This window comes from Candoia aspera, chromosome 7, assembly GCF_035149785.1.
Source record: "Candoia aspera isolate rCanAsp1 chromosome 7, rCanAsp1.hap2, whole genome shotgun sequence".
Taxonomy (NCBI): Eukaryota; Metazoa; Chordata; class Lepidosauria; order Squamata; family Boidae; genus Candoia; species Candoia aspera.
This window is the reverse complement of record NC_086159.1, coordinates 74,475,461-74,502,125: the sequence shown is the minus strand read 5'-3', so window position 1 is coordinate 74,502,125 and position 26,665 is coordinate 74,475,461. Positions and strand designations below refer to the sequence as shown.

Below are 26,665 nucleotides of genomic sequence, written 5' to 3'. Positions count from 1 at the left end.
ATCTTCCCCCATTTTCAAAAAAAGGCTCTGAACGTGATTTCCCTCTGCGTGCTGAATATACTTTAGTCAGTTAGAACCAAGGATTGGAATGGGTTGAAGGAAAACCAAAGGCTCAAATGAAGCTACTGATCACATTGGTACAAATGTCCGCAAAGTGTGGACTTTGGTACACACATCAATAGATCAGTCTGGTTTTCAGATTCTCATTCCCATAGAAATAATTTGTCTGCAATTCAACTTTAAGATTAAAAGCATCTGTTAGTTTTGGAGTTCTCGCATCTCCCTCCTGAGAGGGGAAAGCATCTTTACAGCAATTTTGTAAAGATCCAGTAGGCTGGTGTTTTTTTTTGCAATGCCCACAAGGGAGGAAAAAACCCTGCATAAAATAAGGTTGAACAACACTGGATTGCATCTAGTTTTTGTAAGCAGTATAAAGCAACAGACACTGCAAATTGAGGCTTTCAGGAAACCCTCCAGTCTGAGCAAAAAGTCTAAACTGCCGGTGGAACAAGTCTATGTTTTCTTCAGAAGTGGGGTGAGGCAAGGCATTGTATGATACAAAGCAGGTTTTTGTTATATAACTATACTATACCTGTGCAAATCACAAAACACTGGAGGCAGGCATCGATTGTAAAGTTGTTAGCATTTTTTGGTAAGTAATCATGGGTAACACTTCATATTTTCTGTTTAATCCTCAGGATTACAGCCCTTTTTTATTTTTTATTTGTTATTTTACAACTTCCATTTTTTTGATCCAGACACAGTTAACTATGATTAATTATAGCCATTGACGTCAGTTGTTGTTAACACTTGCTAATGCTTTGCTGTAAAGCCCACCCACCCTGTCAGGACTGCCCAGGAGAATGGTATCATGATGTCATGTCATTCTCACGAGGTGTTGCATCTTGAATTTACAAAGGAAACTCTCTGGGGTAACTTAAAGCAGGAGTAACACTCCCACACATCAAGAAAAAAAAAACCATGGTCAGCTTGTTTTAAAGTCTGTCCTCACAAAATTCTTAGCTTTCTTCCCTGATGAAGATGAATCCATTGTTTGGTAAAGTACATTTTTTTTTCCAAAAAAGGCTTGGAAAAAGAATGAGTCCTGCTTTTAACTAACTGGTCTGTGAAGTGCTTCAAATTTAAATAGGAAAAATGGCATGGGAGGAAACTCTTTAAAGCAGCCATGTTTTTTCAGGAGATTATATGGCTGTCCTGCACAGTTGCCCTGCCATCCGGGAAGAGACACATTTCAACCAAGGAGCCACCAGCAGGACCTTCTAAAGTGGGGTCAGAGAAAAACACTTTAAGAGTTCAGTTGCAGGTACAAGTTTCTGTGGGTACTTACTTGAATCCTATTTTGCTTCTCAGATGGTTTGCAGTGCATCTATTTGCATAGTTTAAACCCCAAAGAAGTTTTAGTCTGAGCTTGATATAATGAGCTGGGATAATCTCTGGTTTGGGAAATCCCTACAAAACCAGGCACCCTTCTGAATGATGGATATTTGGGATAGCAATCAATTAACAAGGCTGATGTGATATCTACCCAAGGACATAACTCATTATAAAGTGCAAGAAATGGTGGAAATACACCACATAATATTGCTTCCCCACCAGTTTCATTAAAGTATATTGCGGATGATGAAAACAATTGCTGTGAAACTCAGATGCTCCACTTAAGTCAATGAAATGTGCAAAACGTGTTTCCTGTAGATACTATAATATGGCATAATCCCAAAATACGGTGTAATCTGACTGGCATTGCGTTTATGTCTTCCAAGAAGCCAGAAAGAGATTTTTGAAAAGCCACATGTGAACTCTCTCATAAGTTTCCAGTTTTTGTAAGATATGTAAACAGGGCAACTTATTTTATTCGGATAAGATGAAATCTAGATTTAGTCTTGCCTAGAAGAGACATACTTACAGAAGTCTTGCTTGATTCAGCAGAACCAAGTCTAGATTTCACTCACAACCAGAAATACATTTTTCAATTCCTTATCAGCATTTTTACTAAGAAGCTTTTTTTTTTACTAAAACTATAGTCACACAAGGAAGCCCCAGATTTACCAAAATTTAATGTTAAAAGAATGCATTTCACTCCAGTTAATGGAAATTACGCTAGCTTTTAAAATCTCTTGGACTGCCCAACACATTGCATACTTGATTTCCAGACAGGACAGTCTATGGTTCTCAGATCTGAGCTGCAAAAATCTGGAAGACACTTTATGACAGCAAAATCATTGCAACTACCCAGTGTTTGCTTAGATTTTTGCAACCTGGATTTTGGAATTAATCCTCAGTCTGAGATAACTGTTCTCCTGATATTGCAGCAGTAAGAACTACAATGTTGAATCAATATTCTGAGTCTCCAATGAGAAGAATGGACTAGGTAGAATCAGAAGATGAAGAATAATGAGATAATACAATCCACTCTCAGTAGGAGATCGACACAGTTGCGGATCCTTTCTGAAGAACATCTTGCTCAGAAACGGAGAAAAGAGGAGCAGCAAGTTTCTGTGTGCTTGTTGAAAGACAACGACCCATTTGCAGTTGATTCCACATAGACATTTCAAACCTGCTTACCCCTCTGAACTTAATCTTTGATACTAAAGATTTATAAAGTAGTTCTTTTTCTCCTCAACCTCATCCTTGGTTTTAAACACAGATTAAAGGCCATCTTTATTTGGAATCTCCAGTTGCAACCACATTTACAGTATAGCTAAATCCAGGAGTAAAGATATAAATTCAATGTAATGTTTTTGGTGAATAGAGTACTCCATTCTAATGTCCTTGGAGGCTACGTGCGTAAGTGTAAAGGTGCAGACTCTTTGTACTGTATTTTAGGAATTGTACAGCTGACAGCAAAAATGCTCCTAGCATTATAGTTTGTCTTCTTTAAAAAGCAAAAACATCTGGTGGTGAAGGAGACGGCTTTGTTCATCTGCTAATGCAAATTAATTTGCTGTAGCATATTTACATATGTTTGTTTGTTTTTCAGAGAGAAAATGCCCTGCAAACAGGACAAATGACGTTAGCCAGCAAAAGCAACAAGGAACTTTTACACATTTTGACTAATGCCATTACATTTGGTGTTAATCAACGACTTCCTCAGTAAGTCACTGGATTTACAAGGTTTCTTAGAACGGCATTCAAAACAACTGAGCCAAATTCAGCTGCTTTCCTGCCAGCCTCTGGAGAAAGAAAGGTTTTTTTTTTTAAAAAAATTAATCCCAACTGAGATGCGAGAGCATAAACCGAGGCCCCCCTTTTTTCATTTGTTTGTTTATTGATATGGCTGAGCAAAGATTAAGATTATGTCCCTGTTTGCATTATCTGTAGGGTCTAAGCCACGGCCCTTTTCAACCATAAAACACAGTTACAAATTGTTCCCAGAACTCAGCCACTTAGCATTTTGGCACTCAGTTGAAAACTTGGTAACAATAAGCACTGTTTAGTCCTTCCACCCTCAGCTATTCTGCCTTGTGATCAAGAGAGAATATTGATGAAAGGCCTGTCATAACCCAGGCACTATCAATGTGGTGGTGTGTGATGGTTCACGTGGGCCGCATTGGATCCCAAAAAGCCGAGCCTCTGTTTATTTTTCCTTTGTTCTGTCATCTAAGGGCAAGAAAGGAGACAAAGAGAAGATCAGAATATAAAGATATTTTTTACAGAGGCACAGGGTCACATATGTTACCTGCTGAGATTTTCTTTTGAAGGTGTATTTATTTCTTTGGAAGTCACAAAGAAGGGCAGGAAAAAAACCCAGCAAGTGGGATTATTTGGCTACAAAAGTGAAAGGGGAAGAAAAAGACTATTGCCAGGGATTCCTTTAAAGTGGGGGTCCCTGCAAAACAAGTCTTTGGACATTAATAGGATGATTCCTCCGCCTTTAGAGCAGTTCTACCACAGAGTTCCATCATGCAAATAGTGGATGATGAGGAATTTGGTGGTGGCTTGAACAAGTTGATTCTGGATTCAGGAACAATACAGCTAATCATGAAAACATCAAATCAGTTTGTGAGAGATCCCTGCCCTATTCTTACTTTAGCAGAGGCGCAGAGTAAAATAAAATATTCAGAATATACAGAATATTCCTTTTTCTATAGGAATGCTTCCTTCTCAGGGCAATCCTTTCCAATCCAAATACACTCACTGGTTTTATACTGTGGTCAACATAACACTAGAACTGTGAACTTGAATGGATTCATATAAGGATTCTTAGTTAATTCACTGATCTGATTAATCAGATTACTCAATCAAAACATTTTCTTGCCTTGGTTAAAATACGTATTCTTGCTTTTACTTGGCAAACTTTCTATAAAGTTGGAGAAAGGCTTTCAAGGAGCAAAGGTCTAATTTTGTAAGAATGACATCACTATAGTCCAGGTGAAAGCTTCCTTCTTTTTACAGGTGTGTATATTTTATTTAGGTGTTTGTTTTCCAGATTGACTGATATCTCACATTTCCTCCAAGAACTTAAGGCATTGCAGATAACATCCCCTTCTTCAAATTCTCCCAAGAACTCCATGCGGATTTGTGCTGGGTTGGATATTAAGGGTGGACTTTGAACCTGGGCCTCCCTCATCCTAATCAAGCACCTTAATCATTACACCATATTGGCTTTCATATCATATTCTGCTTTGTAACACACACACACACACACACACACACAGATATAAATTACAAGACAACTCACCTGTTCTTTAAGCTCAGCTAGTTGACTGGAAAGCTGCTTGACCAAGCTCATAGTGGACTCCAATCTCTCTTGCAGATTCCTGATTTCGTTCTGTTCATTATCACCTTCGTTGCTAACCAGGGACATGGCTCTCATCCGAGGAAACCACTCTAGATTTTTTTCCTGCGTGTGGTAGAGGGATGATAACTATATGGGACCAATATACCTTTAGCTCAAAACCTTATAAAGAGTTCCCAAAGAATTCTACAGGTTTCTTTGAGAGGAAGAAGAATTAGAAACTGGCATGGGATTTATTTAAGCAATTTATATTGCCATCCAATTGATGTGCAACTGAAGAGGGTGTATACAATTAAAAACAGCAAATAATAAGCAAAAAAGACATTTAAAACATAGTGAAGCTGCACCAGAGGCAATGTCAAAGAATCCAAAAGAGTAGAAACTGTCAAGACGGGGACAAGATCTCCTGATCCACACTTCGGGTAAAGAACAGGTTGTTGTTGTTTATTCGTTTAGTCGCTTCCGACTCTTCGTGACCTCATGGACCAGCCCACGCCAGAGCTTCCTGTCGGTCGTCGACACCCCCAGCTCCCCCAGGGACGAGTCCATCACCTCTAGAATATCATCCATCCATCTTGCCTTTGGTCAGCCCCTCTTCCTTTTGCCTTCCACTCTCCCTAGCATCAGCTAGGTACTCTGCTAAAATGATTGTTTATTTGTAAGCAGAGGTATCTGGTAGAAACTGCAGTGGCTAGGTTTATTAGATTAGTTTACTGGATTTATAGGCCCCTCAGCTCCATTGTGCCTCTGGACAGCACACAATATAAAACAATAACATGCAAATAACCCATAAAGGAATATCCAGAAAAAAAATCAGAGTCCAATAACTAATCATTCCAAATACTGTTTAATCAATGGGACTCGCAGCTTGCCAACTCTGCTCGATTGTATGGGTTGGGCAGAAACTATGGTCCCTTAGATAACCACATCCCAAGCCATGAATGAAAAACTGTCAAAACTTACACTGCGATGTTGTGATGCAAGCGCCACCCCTTCCATTCTGGCATGCAACTTCACAACGCAAGTACAAAGGGGGTGGAGTTGGCATTACAACATTGCAACACGTTTCATCGCTAGCCCTCATTGTTCCCCCTTTTCCAGATGTTCTCATGCATGACCGTAAAGACGGAAGGGAAAGAAACATACCAAGACAGGCATGGCTATTTTTTGAGAGCATCTGTTCCCCAACAGCTACTTTATATCTTGCAGGTCACCAAAGATGCTTTTTGCTGATCTGCAGCAAAAACATCATCTTAATTTTAATTCACTGGCTACACTCCAAAAACATTTCTTCCAATCCTCAATCTCATAGACAGATGTCAGATTGACTGTCAGGCCTTATGAAGAGCTAGTGACCCAAATCTCCTGGAAACATTTATGCCCTTTCCAGTCCTTTATTAGCAACCACACTTCTACGAATACTACTGTGTGTGTGTGTGAGTCCCTTTTATCATTGTTAGCCAACAGTGCCTGCAGGCCGTCATCCAGTTTCTGGTTGCAGCATTTCAGCAGCCACCAGGTATATGTAGATCACCAGTGAAAACTACAGCAAAATTGGGAATCCTGGATTACATCTATTTGAAACCAAGGACTGAATTCTCAGGGGAAACAGTTATCTTTCAGGATATACAGTAGTTTGCCTTTATTTTTGTGCTGGATTTTTTTTTTAATTTCCCGGTCTAGCTGGCAACCCTGAGATCTCCTGATAATCTCCCATCCAAGTACTAACCAGATCTGACCCTGCTTAACTTTTCAAGATCAAAGTTGGCTAGATGCCTTCATCAGCTACAGCCTAAAAGTAAAATCTCCCTCCAGTTGAGGTCAATTCCTAGTGGCAACACAAAATCAGAATTGATTTGCTATTATCTTCTTCTAGAATATTTCCATGTGCACACACATGCCAAACTTCCAGTCTTGCTTCCAGTCCTGAAATTTCCTGGCAGTTTCCCATCCAAGTACTAGCTAGGTCCAATCCTGTGTAACCAACCTTGGTTCATCTGGAAAAGCTAAGTGCTGCTTCAGGAGACCACATATGTCCGAAAATGGGGAAAATACAGAGGAGGAGGAGCCACAAATGGTTACATTTAACAGCAATCCATACAAAACAACTGTGCAAGCATATTTTCACCCGTGTAACAGATGGCTGGGGTTGGTACAAAGGGCTCAGATATTTAGAAGGGGGCTGAATACAAAAGCTTTACATAATGCACCACAATATTATATTAGAATGATGGGTGGAGGCTGCAATAGTTAATTTCACACTGCTGTTCTACTTTTGTCAGTTCTTCTGTTGTCACCATTAAGGCACGTAATTCCTATTTTTAGAACTGGTATTACTGAGGATTTAAAAAATAAAGACAAAACAGAATTAGATCTTAAAATACTGGCTTATATTATATAACCTCCAATTTTTCTTTTGAAAAAAGGTCTTTTTTGCAGGGGGGAGAATTAATTTCTTAGGCTTTAGATAGCACTGGCAATAATAATTTGGCTCAGTTCGTGATTCAGCTAAATCCCAGCTTGAAAAATGTTTATCCTAAACTACAAACCTTAAGAATCTGGTTAACTACAAACTTCAACTATCTTTGTATCAATCTGGTTTCTTACTTTACCATGAATACTGTGTTTGATAAAGAATCTGTAGTGAAAAAAAAAGATCTATAGAAAGAGGAATTAGAGTTTGCTATGCATCTATGTACAAGATAATCCATATTCCCCAACAATACAAACATACATACATATCCATGTATGTATTTAAAAACAAGAATAGAAATACAGTATGTCTTGAAAACTGACCCAAGGCTAGTAAGCTATCAGATAGTATTTTTAACTGTTAGAATGAAACATACAGTGTAGATAATGGGTCACCATATGTTATAAGAATATCATGTTCGTATCACACAGAATATAGACAACACTGAATGTTTTCCAGAGTCCTGGCAATATCCTTCTAGCAAAGTATATCCTCTGTTACTCTTATGACTCCCCATAGTTGAATCCAAAATGCTGGACTAAAGGGATGTTTGGTTTGAACCACCATGTGAGCGATTGTGAGCAGCTGAAAAAGAAAAGGGAGGAACACTAGACACAGCCAACAGATGAGAGAGGACTTTATCAGGGCTTATCTCAGGGCTTATCTCATAACCAGCAGCTCAGTCTGGACTGGAGAAAGTCCAGGAAGAAGAGATCCAAAATTTTCAAAGAGATTCTGCCTTAATGAAGTCACTAATGAAAGAGGATTGGAGATACCTATCCCAGTTTCCAAGACACTGCATCTTACTCTGAATTCTTGCATTAACTATTCCTCATTGAAGTCCATGCAATTCTTGCTGGGAGGCTGGGCTTGACATTATATGAGATAAAACCAAGAAGTGGTATGGTGAAGGAGTTGGGCTAGGACTGGGGAGACCCACTGAAATTTCCAAGATTCTCCATCTTACCCTGTTCTTGCATTAAAATGCCTAATGTGTGTGATTATTGCTTCTTTGAGCATGTCCTACTGAACGGGACTTTACTCAGTCGGATTCTGTTCTTTTCATTTACTTTATAGGCAACCACAGGGAGGAGGGACCTGTGATCATGTAGATGTTGTGGAGTGTAATTCCCATCATTCCTCACCATTGCCTCAACTGGCTCAAGTTAATTCTTCTACATCAGCAGAGGGAGAGATTTCCGTCCACCTTGATTGACTCAAAAAGGAAGTCCTTGCTTCCCTTCTTGTGGTGGTGAAAGAATAACAATTATATTCAGGGTACCTTAACACCTGCTGAAGAAGAATGCCTTCTTCTTCAAAATTAAGCCATTGGAAATTGGAATGGGTCTAGGCAACCAATGCACAGTTAATGTTTCTCCTTCCCTGCACTGCCACAATGGTCTCTAGTTATTGAGAACAGAGGACGATGGAATCATCAAGCCCAAAGAGGATGTGGCTGAAGTAGGGTGAGAGCCCACTTAGCTTAAACCACCAATCTGAGTTAGATTTTCAGGAAAACCACATTATGAGCCTAAACGTCGCTTCCCAAGCCTGTGTCTGACTCACAACATTACAAGTAGGGTTGATAGAGAACAGTTGCTGGAAATCAATCCAAAGAGTGCCCTGAAAGGCTTAACTGAAAGGAGAGGATTAGCAAGTAGGAGAGAGTTGAACTTTTCCTGTCATCCCTGCTGATTCTCTTTTGCACATTCCTTCCTCTCTAGCCATATAAATGTTACCCCAAAAACTTGGGTTTAGAAAACCTTGTTTGCTGGTATATCAACTTGCTTGGAGTGAATTCTCATATCAGTAAATTTTGGATTGTAACCCTAGGCTATATGCTTTCTGGCCAACTGTTCACAGTTTTAACAACATATGCTTTCCTAATCACGTTCCCTCCTGACCATGGGCCAGATATTATCAAAATGTGATGGGCATTTATTTTTAATTACTAACTTCAGACAGTCCCATGACTAGTGTGACAAAAGGCACTTTCACACAGAAAGGATGGAGTTTGAAAATGATGGCCACATGGGTGCTGACATAATGTTCTCCAGCATCCAGGAAACTCTTTCAGCTTTGTACTGAGAAGATGTACAGCAGTAGACAAGCTATCTTTTCAGAAAGCTTGTCTGCTGCTATTTTTCAAGCCCACTTCTGTTTCTGCAGCCTTCCACATTTCCTAAAACCAGGGAACCCAAGTTTGAATCTTCTGAAACCTATCTATCTGTCAGGAACAGATATTAGCAATTCCTTTTAAAGATCTTCCTACTTGTGATAATTAATTCTACTGAAATCCATAGCCTGTGGTGATAAAATAATAACATCTGCTCCAGAGCCTTTATTTTTTTTTAAAGTCTCCTCTCCCTTTTCAACCACAGATGCTGTTGATCCAAAAGAATAAATTAAACCTGATATATGGATACTGTTGATAATAATGAGAAATTTACTGGGTTAAGAGAAAGATTTAAGGGGCAGTCAGTGTTTGCATACTACGGTGTTTCAGGCTTTAATATTCTTGCAGTAAAAGGTATGTGTCTTCAAACTCAGAGAAACATAAATACATATATCATGCAGGGAGGGCGTGTTACGGACCCCGTCTGTAAAAGAATTCCATCTAGCGGGGTCTCGGAAGCGTGCCTTCTCTGCTGTAGCTCCCGCCCTTTGGAACATCCTTCCCCCAGAGGTGAGACAGGCCCCCTCGCTCCTGGACTTTCGCAAAAAGATTAAAGGCCTGGTTCTGCCAGCAGGCATGAAATGGGAGGGGGAATAGCCATACCTGGGGATGGCTAACACCGAGTGATTCTCAATGGACCTATTACACTCACGGACTGATAAGAACTCTCAGCCATCTGGACTCCATCATATTTTAATTTTAGTGTATTTATTGTATTTGTAACTGTTTTGATTTTAATTTTGTTTTTATTGTAAACCGCCCAGAGTACCACCTTGGGAGGGAGTGATAAAGTCTGGTAAATAAATAAATAAAATAAAATAAAATTCCCTTTTGGGGTAAACAACATGATGCAGAGTGCACGCGCACACACACACAGAGCAAAAAATACTATGCAAAGGAAATTAAAACATAAAGGAAATATAGCAAAGTCTAGTACACACCAACACCATTCAATATACCTCTCCATATGCTATCATTACTTTTACCACATTCATATACCTCACACAGTGCCTTTGGTTCATTCAATTTCTCCTTTCTTCTGAGCACCTCGTCAACTCCATTCAGCCACAACATTCTCCATCTTCCCATTCCTCCTGACCCATTCACTCTTCTTCCGTATATTTTGTTTTGCAATTCAGTCCTTATTTGTTCTCTGTATATGATCCTATGAGCTCAACATACTTCCTTCATATCAGAACATATAGTACCCATTACTTTCTACCAGCATTGGTCCATCTTGAAATTTCTCCATTCCTTTCCCCATCTTTAGTAAACATTCTACCAAAGTTCACAAATCCATCCACTTGCTCTAGGTTTTCACCATGCATGTACTGTATTTCTTGCAATCTTTACTCCATTTTCCCTGTCAAACAGGGCAAGTTTTCCCTGTCAAACAAATACTTTAGCTTTTGATACATTGATTTCCATAATCAGACTCCTTGTTGCATCATGCAGTGTAACTTTCACTGAAAATCATTTGGATTCTCACACAACAGCAGAGTCATCTGCTTACAAAAGCACACATACATTCACTCCCCAAACAATGCACTTGTCACCACAAACATTCCTTATAAATTTACCCATTAACATGTTAAACAATCCGTCGGAAATCACCTATCTTTGTCATACTTCCTGCTTAATACTGAACCATTTGCTAAGTATCCCATATATCCTCACACATTCTTTACTCCTATCATATATTGCCCTTATAGCATCTAGCAGCCAAACTGCGACTTCACATTTACACAAAACATCCCATAATTCTAACCTGTACACTTGATCTTTCTCTGTCTAAATCAACAAATGTACAATAAACTTTCTTCTCATGCATATACATTCCTTATGATTTGCTGAAGAGCATAAATCCAGCATAAAAGCGCCCTCCGCTTTCCAGACTGTTCTCATGATCACCTCCTGTATCCTTTCAGTCAAAATTCTGCTGCACACCTTCCCAAATACACATAATAAACTAATCTCCCTGTGGTTTTCATATTTATTCTTGCTACCTTTCACTATGTATAAGAGAACAATAATGACTTTCTTCCAAACATCAGGCACCGATGCAGATGCGGCAAAGAGACTCCATAAAATATATAATCTACACCGGCGATTTTACAGCACCGTTTGTTAACAATGACATAGTGTTTGTTTGCTTTGCAATATTTATAATTTGCCTCAGACAACAAGATAAAAGTAAAGCCCAAAGAGAAACAAATAACAAGAAACAGATTTTAGAAAGGTTCAGAAGTTCCTTTGGATAGATCTTCTTTTCTCAGATGCTAACATCTACAGCATTCGTTTCAATTACACTCTTCAACATATTGTCGTCATCCCCATAAACATCTCTATTATCCCTTCTCAATTTCACCCCAAATCATTTTTAAATCCATTCACTTTGTCTCTTCGCCCAGCTTCAACACAAAGTTGTTTCCATCAAAACACCTCTGCATTTTCCATGCCTTTTTAGTCTTAATCATTGGCTGCTCACTTTGACTACAGTACATTCGTGCAACTACCTTTTTCTCACTATAAGCGCTTTCTCTCACCCTCATTTTCTGTAACAGTTATTCTCTTATATGCATTTTCCGCATCTAAAGATCTCGCATGTCATCATACCATCAAGCATCCTTTCTCAAATGTCCCACCAGCAGAGCTTCTGTGGCACTCGGTAACACAATTCTTTTTTTCCTCTTTCCTTACATCTGTTTTCCATTCATTCTTTGGGGAGATTTCATCTAGCTTCTAATAGGTTGACATACAGGACTTGTACTTCCATTTCCTGCAGTCATTCTATTTTCACTTTCATTTCTTTCATTTTTTTTTCCTTCTGGGTTGTTTCTTCCCCAAATTTCCTCTCTTCTTGTTGTTGTTAGTTGCCATCGAGTCATTTACCAAACATGATGGTAAACGACTCTGGCCCTCGACTTTGCCAAACGTGATGTCCTTTTCAAGCGATCGGTCTTTCCTGACGATGTGCCCAAAGTATGAGAGTCTGAGCCTCGTTATCTTCACCTCTAGGGAACATTGTATTTCTTCTAAACTGATTTGTTTCTTCTTCCGGCAGTCCATACTACCAAAAAATAGTCTCTGATCCTCTCATCATCTTTGTATCGTAATTCTCTCAATCTTTCATCATAACCAATCAAATCAATCATGTTTTCAGATTTATATTCATTCCTCTGCATGTGTACATAAGAATAGATGTATGTTTAAACCATGTCCTTGAAACAGATTTTTTTCCTAAGCATATCCTCACCAAAGATTCACCATTCTCATTCATTCTTGGATCCCTGAATACAGTAGTGCAATCCTTTTTTCTCTCACATCTTTTCTTCCCACCCATCCCTGTTACCTAGCAGAATAATATTTCTCCCAGATGGTATTCATTCAGAATGGTGCACAATTTTTTCTCAAAAGTCATTATTGCCATTTCTTGTAGTGCAAGAACCATGCAACTACCACCAACCTATGGATTCCTACTTTCATATACACCCAGAAGATCAGGGCTCCTGAATTCTATCGCCAAATATTAGATAGCCACAAGCCCTTTACTGCAGGGTATCTAAACAACCAAACCCTGAGGAAATACAGATGGGCCTTTTCCAGAGCCCGCTTTAATCCTCTCCCTTCAGCACTGCTGGCAGGAAGATTCCTTGGGACTCCTTATTCACAGAGATTTTGCCCTTGTGGATCCAGGGAGGTAGAAAGTCTTGCCCATGTCCTCATACGGTGTCCATTTTATGATGCCCCAAGATGTGCTCAGATCTCCCCAATCTTCTCTAAATTTGAGGGTCATACTGATAAATGTTATGTTTATTACTTTTTTAAGGACTGCTCACTCTGCACTTGCATAGCCAGTGGCCAAATATCTTCATCAAGCTGTACAATTGTGCAAAACTTTTAGTTCTATTTTATTACCTTATTGTTTTCTTTTTTTCCCTGATAATGAGTTGCTGGACCAAACTATTTCTCTTTTCCTATTGCTGGTCAAAGACTGTAATAAAGATATTTGATTTGAACCTAGGTGAAACTCATTCATCATGTTAAGCCTTTCACTCATCATTAAAGCTACACCTTCATTTCCCAGCATGTATCCATCAACTTCATTCTACAAGGTCAAGCCACCTTTGTTCAGATCAATTACATCTTCCCATTTACTCTCTTTCACATACATGCAACATATCTAGTTTTATTTCTTTTATTTCATTAATTCACACTTGTTCCCATTTATGCTTCTATTCCAAATTGCAATATTCCATACGACATTATTATAGACCTACTGATATTGACATCTGTTGCCCATCATAGTTTTGGTCAATTAAGGTGTTCACAAAACACTGGTTAATAAGGTAGAGAAGGTGTAGACTGTGTTACTAGCCTTAGTTGTATCAGTGCAACAGGCAGCATTCCTCTCTAATGGTAAGGACAGTGATGGTCTGTTTTGTCACATTTGTGGCAGTGTGCCGTAAGTGCAATTAAAGCCCTGTTTTAACCCAAGCATTCTCAAACTAAGCATTCTCGAACTATTCTATGCAAACTAGGATCTCTAACTCAGAGATAACATGAAAATCATCACACCATTGCTCCACTGGTTAGGAAGTATATTCCGACACATACTCAGAATGGCAGGGAGTACATCTGGATTCCCACAGAAATAATTTGTCAGCACATTTGTGTGCGCCTGTGGGTATATGTGGGTGTGTGGGTATTCTGTTCTATTTATTATAGACTATTTTACATTTCTGTTTTAAGACACTCTGGGAATGTTTTCCATTGTTTTCCACTGTTTTCCATTCCAGACCTACTGGAATCAGATTAAGAAGATAAAAATAGAGAAGATAAAGGAATTATTTATATCATTGTACAGAATACAGATTGTGTTTCTTCATACTGTTTCTAAAGAACTACTCCCAACCAATGCAGTGTTTCCAACATTGCATACTGTATTCTCTTTTCTGCCACCATCTATTCTATTATGTACTGTAGTTCTCTTCGCAATAAAGTGGAAGTGATTTTCCAAAGCCTTTGTTTGGGATGTATTTTAGCTTCCTAGTCTAACCTTCAGCCCTTGCATTTCCTAATGGTCTCCCCTCCAAGAATGTTCCAGACCCAATCCTGCTTAGCCTTTTCAAAATCTGCCAAGATTAGCAATGGTTTGCCACCTAGTGGGGCACTATTCATTCAGTATACAGCAAATGTACGTTAAACATTCCTTATTATAATTCTGTTGGCCCTAAGGTAGCTGTATTAGGACCTTGACTGTAGTATTCCCTTTAAAAAAAAATAACTTACATATAATTGGTTATTTAACCTAGACTTGGCTTCATTTATTATAGAAACTGCTTAAATACAAAGTTTCTGAAAGATGTGCTATCTTGAGTTATAAAAAAAAGGCTGGAAGGACTGAAGTGCCACGTGTTAGCACATTAAATGTAAGGAAAATAGGACCTGCTGGAATATATGCAGTTCCTTTAGGAATTCTTGCTTGGGAGAAAGCTGCATCGAGTATTTGAATAAACAAGCATAGGCTGGACTAATTACCTTTATGCAGCATACGTCATTATATCAATGTTATTTCCTGTATAATAGCTAAGCCCAGAATGGGAATTTCCTTATAGAATTATCCAGGGCTAGCCAAAATATAATCAACATGCCCCATCATCCTAGTTCAGGAAGAATATAACTCATTCCCTGTATTGATTAATTTATTTAACTGTTGGCATTTGTCACTGCTCAGGTTGCCAGGAAAAATACCAGGTGGCTCCAGACTTCTGCCAACATCTAGTTCTAGACTGCTAAATCAAAATCCAATCTTTTACAGTCTGAACTCCTCTCTACTCAGACACATGCCTGGGGTGGGACCTTCTTCTCAAACAATTCTGGACCTAAATAAATGGTGTTTCTCTCTCAAACACGATTGAATAATTAATTGGAAAATCTGCCACTGTTGCATGTAGTGGCTTCTGCAACAATCTGCAGACTGGTTTTTGTATCGGGGCAGGAGGAGGACTTGCATTTACGTGGCGCAGCTTCTTATTCTGCTCCATTCTTCATCTGTTTTTGCATTAGAACTCCCTGTCCATTAGCTGATCTCTCTCTCTTGAAGGCTTCTTTTCCATTGGCCCATGTCAACCTTGCCTTTCTATCCACTCATCCCTTCCCCTGTAATTAAATGCTGCAGGTTTTTAGGCAAATGTAACAGCAAGTCAACCAGTGGATGTGGGGAAAGATGCCAATCATACTCCACCCACCTATTGACAGTTGTTAAGTGAAGGAAAAAAAACAGAGACAAAGCAGTTGTCCCTTTTCTCCTCTGGATGTCCCAAATTTTGTAAGGACCCTGTATGAGTGGAAGTGGCTTTCTGTTCTGCTCAGAATACACAGGACAAGACAGTATAAATGTGCTTGTTTCCCTCTCACATGATGCTAATTGTATGAGCGAAGACAGAAGTACTGAATGGGGATATTGTGTAACATCCTTCCTCCAATGGGCCTAAAGATAAATCTAGGGTGTATCTCAATTTACATTAAATAATTGCCCTGTGAGATGTGAGAGGCAGTGCTTTGTCTGAAACAACCAGCTGCTTCATATGAACGAGTAAGGATTTGAACTGAAGTGCACCAATTAAACCTTCAAAGCTAGTTGGCAGAACACTGGATCAGGAACTGGGAATGCTGATTTTGGAGCTTCCTGACTGATTCTAGGTTAGTCCTCCTGATCTGACAACCTAATCCAGCCTTTCTCAACCTTTTGACCCTGGAGGAACCCTTGAAATACTTTTCAGGCCTCGGGCAACCCCTGTACATTCAGGCTCAAATACAGGCCAGAAGTTACAAAATTATTATATTCATTTCATGGGTAGGCCTGTATATATGCATTCACAGTGTTCTTAGGCTAAAAATAAAGAATGAAACTTACCTCTCAAATATGAAGTTGCCGGAATTTGAAATAATTTTTAAAATAAATCATGATCTCCCCGGGAACCCCTAGTGACCTCTCATGGAACCCTGGGGTTCCCTGGAACCCTGGTTGAGAAACCCTGACCTAATCTCAGAAGATTTCTGTGAGGATGAAATGTGCCAGTGGAGAAGCATGTCCAGCATATGCCACTGCTTGAAGGATGGGGGGAAATGTAATAAAAATATTGTGGAAATGCCATCTTCATCTAATATAAACGGCTTCTTTCCAGGCCCACAAACAACATTAGCCAAGTTACATTTTATGTAAAAGCTTTCCTTCCAAAAACTCAAATTCTAACTATTACAAGTCATAGTCAAGATTTCCACATCTGGTCTTCATTTAGCAAACAGCATCATGTAAGTAAAAACACTTCCATAGTTTATATCAGTGACAGAGTTTTGGCTTTTAATTTAGGTTAAGCGACTAAAGGCACAAATATCAAGAGGGTGAATTTATGCACAGGAGATACACGTGACCTAAAATAAGCAGGTGAAATAATGTGGCTGGTTTTGTCTGGGCTCAGTGGCTAAGCAGGTTGGTTCTGGTTATTAGTACACAGATGGGAGAGCTTCAGGAACCCCAGGGCTCTAGGCTAGACTGGAAATTTGGGGAAAAGTATCAACAACAAACCACTTCAAGACTGTTGAGAGGAAGACTGAATGAAGTCACAAAGAGCTGCGTTTGACCCAAGGAAGGTTTTAACTCTACTTTTTATTAATTAGTGCCACAAAACAGCTGCATTTATCTATCTATCTATCTATCTATCTATCTATCTATCTATCTATCTATCTATCTATCTATCTATCTATCTATCAAATTCGTCGCCGCCCATCTCCTCCCACCAAATATCAAAGTAAAGATGCTGAGACATGGGTGACCCAATACCAACACATTAGTATAAGCCAAACAAAAGTATTGATCCTGCAGTATTGGCAAAATGGACTGAAGAACCAGAAAGCATGGGATATTTGATTAGAATACAGGTAGTCCTTGTTTAGTGACCACAGTTGGGACCCACAAGTTGGTCATTAAGTGAAGTGGTTGCTAAGTGAAACCGCAACTGTGCTTACAGTCTTACTTCAGCTTTCCTTGGCTTTACGACGTCAGAAGGATAGAACCCCAAACAGCTGGGTGAGCTCAAATGGCAGGGAAGTTTCCAGAACTTGACTCACAAGGAAGCCAGGGAAAAGGGCAAATCTTATAGCCCATTTTCCCCACTCCCCCACCTTTGGAATGCTCACCCTGGCACTGGGATAATTAGCAAGAAAGAAATTAGTGTTTGTATTTATGTTCATTGGAGAGGAAGGGATTACAAGAGGGTAAGCAGGCACACAATTGGGAATACACATCAAAGGGAATGTGCTAGTGCCAGATGTTTGCCTAGCACACTGTGAGCCGCTGAAGAGGCAAATGAAAGCCTTTAGTGTGAAACTGATTAGGATCTCGTCAATTTCAGGCAGCAGCTGACAGCCCTGGGAGGGTCCTAATCAACTAATTAAGGTCACAGAGCTGAGCTTGTTAACTTGCTTAGCACCTTTTGGGGAAGCGCAGTGCTGCAGAGAACAGCAGCTCAGGATGAGATAGCTTGTTTAGGCAATCTTTCCGCTCTGCAAGAGGGGGAAAAGGGGGGAAAAAACCAGGTCAGGCACAGGGCAATGCATACAAACTGACTGTAATGACGAATACGTGACTGAGAGAGATGCTGCGAAGCTGGTTAATGTGGGCAGTGGTCGCAAAGTTACTTTTTCACTCCTGTTGTAACTCCAAACAATCGCTGCGTGAGGCAGTCGCTAAATGGGCGGTGGCTAAATATGAGTAATAAATAAATAAATAAAATAAAATAAAATGAAGACTATCTGTCATGAGTAAGGATGGCGAGCAGGGGGCTCCCACCCAGACTGTCAAGCGCATGCGTAGCACTGAGGAACTGTTCAGCCATTCAAAGAGACACAGATCGGGACCGCCTTAACCCTTGGGGGTTATATGTCTGGGTTTTTCCCACGCTTCTTCAGTTTGTTAGGATTCTTGTTAAGTACTAGTAATAAATATTAGAGACCAGTTCATTGTCTCAGTGTGTTTCCTGGTAGTTAGGACACTATCCGTAATCACTTCTCTGGCTATCCTAAGACCACAAACATTCTGTTCGTTCTTCCTGACCGTGACATTATTTTTGGATCATGTACATTGGAGGAGTTGTTAAAAAGACTACACATTATGCCTTATATTGTATCAAGGCTTTCGATCCTTCCTCTTTGGTTTTATTAGCTGCAGGGGGATGTGCTCCGAATGTCTTAATCTCAAATCAAACCTGCTGGTATTTTCAAGTTTAGGGCTTCATCAGTTCTGGAAAGCCTTAGAGCTATATTAGGTGATGAGAACTATGTGAAATTAGAAGTGTGACTCAATCCAGGTGAAGTGAAGTCAAAACCAGAGTCCACATCAGCACTGGACCCTGCTAGGGAGTTGCATCCCCGATAACTGCCCAAGGATGTACTGCCCAAGTCTTCATTTAGTGACTGCCTCAGACAGCAATTGTTTGGAATTACAACAGTAATAAAAACATAACTTTGCAACCACTGCCCACATTTACAACCTCTGCAGCATCTCTCTCTCAATCATCTGTTCGTCATTACAGTTAGTTAATTCACACTGCCTGTGCCTGACCCATTTTTTTTGGAGGGGCAAGGGATGCCATAATTCAGCTGATTAAAAAAAGGAAGAATGAAACAATATCAGATGCACCATTTCTCTATTTTTATGAAGTAATAAACATGTTCCAAAGGTCAATTCAATTATGTCAAGAAAGTACTGACTCTTCTCAAGTTTTATGACCAAATTTCAACCACAATGGGACTACTCAGGAAGAAATTATTCTACATAACACTTGAAGAAAAACTACTAGGACTTAAGACTACTGTGCCATGGAATCACTGCTTGATTGTTTTTTCACAATAGTAAAACAGGGTGAAAACCTAAATGGTCTAAATAAATAAATAAATTAAAAAACACCTGAAAATCAGATTGAAGTAGATCTTTAAAACTATGTTATATATAATCAGCAATATTTCTGAATTTCTTAACATGGCAACAAAGCACTTTTCCTTGTAGAAAATTGGATATTTGCATGGTGGTCTCTCATATACACAGGCTAAAAATAAAGAGGAAACAATGCAAAGTATTATTAGTTTTTGTCACTATTATAGGATTTCATGGCGTCAAATATATAGCAATGCATCTACTGTGTCTTGTATACAATATTTGAAGCAAATTTTTGTTAAATGCTGCATGAAAGAAACACTTTGCATGCTGTCCTTCTGATGACATTTTAATCAGCTGATTTATGTTTCTAAATTAATCTGATATCCTCATTCTGTGTATCTTCTCCTTTAGGAAAGATGGTAGAAACCTGACTGTTTTTATCATGTGCTAGCTTTGCAAATAGAGAAAAAAGTGAACACACAATTCAATAGAAATATTTCTGACAAACACAGAAGACCACAGTTAGTCAAATTCGAGGCATTTCTCCCAAGCAGATAAGTCTTGTAAGCTGAGTATATTTTTGCCAACAGATGTTATAAAAAATAAGGATGGGCTGCCTCTGAAATCAAATTTGGCATATAAACCATGATTCCCTCATTTTCATCTTCCTTGAAATTAGGAATATTGTCATTGAAGTTAAGAGATAGCTTTTACTTAATATTAAGGGAATATAAATGCAAACTCTATTTCAGCCACGGATTTAAGAGACAGTCTTAAGAGATAGTATTTTGTTCTCCTACATCTCCTTCATGTTGAAAGTGGACAAACAACAGTGTTACTGATGGAGAAAAGACTGAGAAGCTCTTAATTTACTTCAAATGTCACAGTAAGAGCTAAGAATCCAATTCTTCCAATAATGTTTTTCATTAAAACCATCTGTAATGGTTTTCAGATTCCCTACAAAATCTTTCCTCCCAGATACATCTGTTGATGAATCAGGGAAGTGTCTCCACAAAGTTGTGTTGTGGAAAATTTTGGGAGAAAATGTAAGAGTCCAAATGCACTTCAAATAGAGCAACAGTCCCTCAGGAACCAGGAAAGTGCCTTCATAATGGGCAAGTTTAGAATGCAAATTTGATATGCTGATAAAATATAACAAGGTCCTGAATGGGGCCACTCCACAATGTTTTTTTCCCCTTCCTTTGCCTTATGTATTTTCCAATAGAAAGGAGGAAAAAAGGGAGATATCTGCAACCATCATCAACAAAATAGAGGAGTCATAAGAGAAGTCATGAACTTACTGTAATGGGTAGGATGTAGGTCTTATTATGATCCTGATATGCTTGGCAAAGTTGAGGTAAGTAGGAAAAGGAAGAGAATAAATAATGTAGACTGTTGGGATACAAGAGATACTGTCCATTAAAGTAATTCCTGGACCGAGAGGCCCTTTGAACAGTCACTCATGCCCTGGTCATCTCCCATATAGATTACTGTAATGCGCTCTACATGGGGCTACCCTTGAAGAGTATCCGGAAGCTTCTGCTGGTCCAGAATGCAGCCATGCGGGCAATCGTGGGTGTCCCAAGGTGTCCCACATAACATTTTTGTTGCGTGAGCTGCACTGGTTCCCAGTCTGCTTCCAGGTCCAATTCAAGGTGTTGGTTCTTAGCTTTAAAGCCCTACATGGCATGGGACCAGGATATCTGAGGGACCGTCTCGTCCCAATTGCATCGATCCACCCCACCCGGTCCTGCAGGGAGGGCATGTTACGGACCCCGTCTGTAAAAGAATTCCATCTAGCGGGATCTCGGAAGCGTGCCTTCTCCGCAGCAGCTCCCACCCTTTGGAACATCCTTCCCCCAGGGGTGAGACAGGCCCCCTTCGCTCCTGGACTTCCGAAAAAGATTAAAGCCCTGGTTTTGTCAGCAGGCTTGGAATGGAAGGGGGAATAGTTGTACTTGGGGATGGCTAGTGCCCTAGAGTGACTTCAGATGGACCTACTACACTCACAGTCTGATAAAGAGCTTTTGCCCATCTTGATTCCATTACCTTCTTATTTTTATTGTATTTATAATTGTTTTGGTTTTAAACTCTATTTTATTGTAAACTGCCCAGAGTCCCTCCTTGCGAGGGAGATGGGCGGTGATAAAATTTGATAAATAAATAAAATAAATAAATAAATTACTAGACCCAAGTCAAAATGGCATGTGTTCTCTATCTCTATGCAGTCCCCAGGCGTTAATCCTGTCTTGATGAAACCTAACTTGCTCCCAATTTTGAAATTGGGAACACAAAGGGGTCAGAAATAGGCTTATCGTTAATTACATTTCAACTGCAGCACCCACCAACACAGAGAAGAAAGACAATTTTGATTGGCCGTATCCATTTCTGGATGACAAGTTGGTATCCTGGTTCCCAGCAAGAAGGATACATGCTAAGGAAGCTTGATTGCTATCACTGTGTTTACTGAAGAACACCTGCTACTTCCTTGACTGGGAAAACTTTTATTTTGACATAATTTTACATAGTTGGATTCAATAATATCAAGCCAATTATACAACTGGAATTTTATTACCAGGCACCTGAATCAAACCCCTGGGTATTCTTGACAGATCTACTTCTGTTCCAAACAGACATGGTTTTCTCCAAACCAAATTCTTCTTGCTGGCTCATTTAGTGACTACCTGTGCTACTTAAAAAAACCTCACTGAAAGCAGTTTGGACACCCTATTTTCTTAGGAATTATCCTGTGACATTGGCCTTGGATTTTATTTAGAAGAATACTTTTTTTATTGGAATCAATTTCTTTTACTGCTAAATGCACATTATGTGATGAGTGCTGTGACACTGTTTTCAAAATAATTGGACAAAATATTGTGACTTTTTTAACGAGAGCTAGCAAGCAGATGGGTCTTATTCATACAACATGGGCTTGGATAATAGCTGTTAACTTTTGGACAGCGGCCAGTTATTTGGAAATGAAATTCAATAGCTGTAACTGTAACAATATTTTATAAAGTGAGTGGAGTATCAAATCCATTAATCAAATTGCTTTATTTTATTTAAGATACCATTCCCTGTAAGGCAACATTTATATTGCTACATTTCAGAAAAAGGTTATTGATTAGTCTTTGTGGCTGTGCTTTAAACTTTTAAAAGTTTACAGTTCATATTTGATAATGGTGAGAAGTAGTTTATATTATCAATTCCTTAAATAGTTTTCTGCATAGTATTTCCCTTTTGAGAGTATTTAAAATACAGCTGTGTGCAAACCTTTGGAATTCGAACGGTTTGAATTCCAAAGGGCCCATTTTAAATTTGAAACAATGGTTTTAGCATTTGAAAAGGCTTGTTTTAACCAGTCTGGATGTGTTTCCAGGTCAAAAAAGGTGTTTCAAGTTTGAGACATTCTGCTTCAAGCTCAAGACAATTCGAAAACAATCAAAACAGCTTGTTTCAAATACAACACATCTGTTCATGACAGACCAGGTTCAGGAACAGGTGGATACAGATTATACCAGATCAAACTGAGAAGTCCATAATGCTGTAAAAGATAGAAGGAAAGAGAAGAGGCAGCAAGATGGATGGAATTGGTTACCGTGATGATGGGTACACTGTTGGAAGACCTTGGGGACCAGGCTGGTGCCAGATTATCCTGGAGAAGGTCTATCTATCTGGTTGCTAAGAGTCAACACCAACTTGATGGCACATAATCCATTAATCAACTTGAGATCACAAGGACACTAAGCTATGCACCCTTATTTCACTTAATTATTTTGGGGAGCAATCCATCAGTAACCACTTCTCTTAACATTTAAGCTCTGATACCCCCAAAAGCATTTCCCGTTACTCAAATGAAGACCCCTGTAACCTGGCAGATGCTCCTTGGCTATGTTTCTCCTCTCCTCTGTCTCTATAGAAGGAAGGCTGATACCCTGCCAAGTCTCTCATGTCCAGAAAGTGGCTTGTAAATGGATTTTGTGAAACTGATGAAGGCTGAGTTAACCCACCCTGGCAATGGCTTGTCAGTCCAATGGGGGAATAGTGTGGCAAGGCTCATTAGAAATGATGTGTCCAGAATGTTTAGTTTCTATTACCATGCTTCCTGCTGAAACAATGCATTCAATACATTCAGACAGTGTCTTCCACCAGAGCAATCCCTGTCAACAAATAAAATCCTAGCCATCTACTGTCAACTTCCTAAGTCACTCTACTTCCAAAACGGGTGCTTTGCTTTGTTTATTTTGAAATGGAAACTAAGAGAACCGTGTGCCTACGTTAATATTTTAGAGGCTCAAAACTTTAGAGGCTCAGAGATCCCACCATTAGTGCTAATGAAAAATACATTAGTGCACTGCACCAGTAATTTCCAACTGCTGGCAGCAGAGGATTAATTCACTTAGTATGAATATTAATACACATATTGGAATAAATATTAATACCTGATTCCATGTAAGTTTTCAACACTAGAAAGAGGAGAGTTGGGAAGAAATTATAAACAACAGAACTTACTCTATTCTAGGGAATGAGATACAAAACTCTACACCAGTGTTTCTCAACCTTGGCAGCTTGAAGATGTGTGGACTTCAACTCCCAGAATTCCCCAGTCAGCATGGCTGGCTGGGGAATTCTGGGAGTTGAAGTCCACACATCTTCAAGTTGCTACCGTTGAGAAACACTGCTCTAGACAGATTGCTTCAAACAAGACTTTCCCCCAGCCTTCCTGGCTCTTAGGTTTAACAGAAACATATGCAGCCTGCATCAAACATGATGTGCGATGAGCCACGGCAGGGCTAAGCTAGCCATTAAACAAAGAATCCTTGTTTTTTTGGAAGATATTTTGAGAAGGTACCAGGTTTTTTAGCCTTGGAGTGACACAAATATTTAGTGGCTCCTGTGGTGTACCTCTTGCAATGAGAAACACTGAGCCACAGAAAAACCTTTATGCTGGCAAGTGCTGAGTGCTACCCTCTGCTGTCTTGAAGGGCAGGTATAAAAAGCATCCAATGGTTCAAAGGCTTTGTCTCCGCAACAGGGAAGAGATAGAAACTCAGAAACATGTCATCTTCTGTGGCCCATTCTACAGAGATATAAGGGCTAGGCTTATTCTTCCCTGATTGATGTGTGCCCTGATGGCCTAGACTTGACCTATACCCAATTTCTATTAGAAGATGCATCTTCTAGGGTTCTAATCTTCTAATAGAAGATTCCACGCAGCTACTTGCAAAATTTAGAGAGTGTGTACTGAACACGGCACTAGTTAAATACATTGATTTTATGCTTGTCTTTCTTATCTTATTGTATTAATTTTAGCTGCATTCCCTTTTAATTTTCACAGTGCCCACATAGTTTTGGATAGCTTGTATTGCTTCTTGTATTCTAGCCTGTGGCTGGAGACGACATATCCCACATCATCCTTCCTTCTGCAGATTGAGACATCTTTTACATGACATCTTTTACTCCTCTGTGACTCTCCCTCCTGTCTCCCAAAGTAATTCCACATACCATTACACCTGGCCCCTTTTGTGCATTTTTTCTCTGACCTGGCAGGCAAATGGGATCCATTGTTTTTACACTGTTGTACTGGTCTAAGACCTTAATAAAGATTTAGGGTGGGTGACTATCTGTGAGTAATTTTTGCTGTCAAATCTTTTTAAATGCCTAAGTGCCCCTTCCCAATCTTTCTGGGCTCACCATTTACTTATATTGCAAAGGTTACTGGTCCTTCCCATAATTTTCTACTCCATTTATGGCTGAGCGATTAGCCCCCTTAAGTTAAGAGATTAAGTTAAGAATTAATTAATGAAGGACATGGTATCAACCCCCCCATGAACATCCTGCTTTTGCATTATCCTGAATTCTTAATAAAGTAGGCTCAGCTGAAGGAGAAATATTTGACTAATCAGATAACTTGAATTGCACTGCTTTCCCAGCTACATCTGCAGAATTCTTGATCAGGGACTGTAGCTGGAATTGTATCTGGGTTTTTTTTTTAAGATTATCTCATTACTGTACTTTTCAAAACCTTGCAGAGGAGGTGACTTCTGTTTTAAAAGGTTGGAGTACCTGAGCTTATGGCAACCACAAATCCTCACCACTGACTATACTAGATGGAGCTACTAAGAATTGTAGTTCAGCAGCAACTGAAGATCCAGGTTCCTTATCCACTCGCTTTCTGTGTATGGATAGTGTCATGCATCTTCTCGGGGAGACAAAGGGTCTTTGCACAAGGAGTGCCAAGCAGCAAGGATTAAACTCCTGTAATCCCTGTCTCCTTTCTTCCACATCCTGTACCTCCTCATAGTCTGCGTTTGTCTACCATGAGAAGAAATTTTAAACATTCAGATCACTGTGTGAGTGACGGCATCATGAAAATGTATTTGTCCTTAGTGACTGAGAGTATGGTTTAATGAATGACCAATAGGCTTATGTATGAGCATCACCCAGAATGTAATGTAGATCAGAAGACTAAGGTAGCTCAATTCTGTCCCTTTATCCCTTCAAACTGCAGAGGTGGGACCGTATTTTTGAAAGATTCTCCATATTAACACTTCTAGAATGTAGTAAATTACAACATCAGAAAGAAAGGCTAAGCTAAGCAATTCTCCTTTATGTGCTAATTTGCTATCTGCAAGGGCTTATTTGAGGTATAGTAAAGGTTTCCCTTGACATTAAGTCCAGTCGTGTCCGACTCTAGGGGGCGGTGCTCATCTCCGTTTCAAAGCCGAAGAGCCGGCATTTGTCCGTAGACACTTCCGTGGTCATGTGGCCGGCATAACTACACGGAACGCCGTTACCTGCCCGCCGAAGCGGTACCTATTAATCTACTCACATTTGCATGTTTTCGAACTGCTAGGTTGGCAGGAGCTGGGACTAGCAATGGGAGCTCACCCCGTCACGCGGATTCAAACCGCCGACCTTCCGATCAGCAAGTTCAGCAGTTCAGCAGTTTAACTCGCAGCGCCACTGCGTCCCTTACTGATGTATAAATGTTTGCTTTCAGTGAAATTCCTTTAGTTGAGATACTCTCCCATGTAGCTGTCATAAACTACAAAACAAATTGTTTATTTTTGGTCCTGAGACTATTATGTGGAAGGTCTTTGACTTCAATTAGAAACTGATAGCGTAACAAATGTATGAGAACTTCTATTAAAAAGTAGCCATGCATAGAAGGTCTAAAAAAACCTATTTCCCCTAAAATCAAAATCAAAGCTCCAACTGATTTTGAAAAATTAGGGTTTCACTCCCTATTTTGTCAGGAAGTTAGTAAGAAGGATAAAATTATTGCAGTAAATCTGACCAGTTTCTTATTTTCATTTA

At 39.5% G+C, this 26,665-nt stretch overlaps 1 protein-coding gene across 2 annotated transcripts in view; it reads right to left on the bottom strand.

Annotated features, from left to right (window-relative positions):
• Positions 1–200: 200 nt before the first annotated feature.
• Positions 201–26,665, bottom strand: part of ITPR2 (inositol 1,4,5-trisphosphate receptor type 2) — a 233,566-nt gene continuing 207,101 nt past the window's right edge. For both annotated transcript variants that reach the window (XM_063308132.1, XM_063308133.1), the window contains exons 56-57: positions 4,700–4,861; positions 201–3,618 (exon numbers count right to left, since the gene is read on the bottom strand). In XM_063308132.1, coding sequence (XP_063164202.1) covers positions 3,532–3,618; positions 4,700–4,861 — 249 coding nt within the window. In that variant the 3' untranslated portion in view covers positions 201–3,531. The remainder of the gene's footprint in view (positions 3,619–4,699; positions 4,862–26,665) is intronic.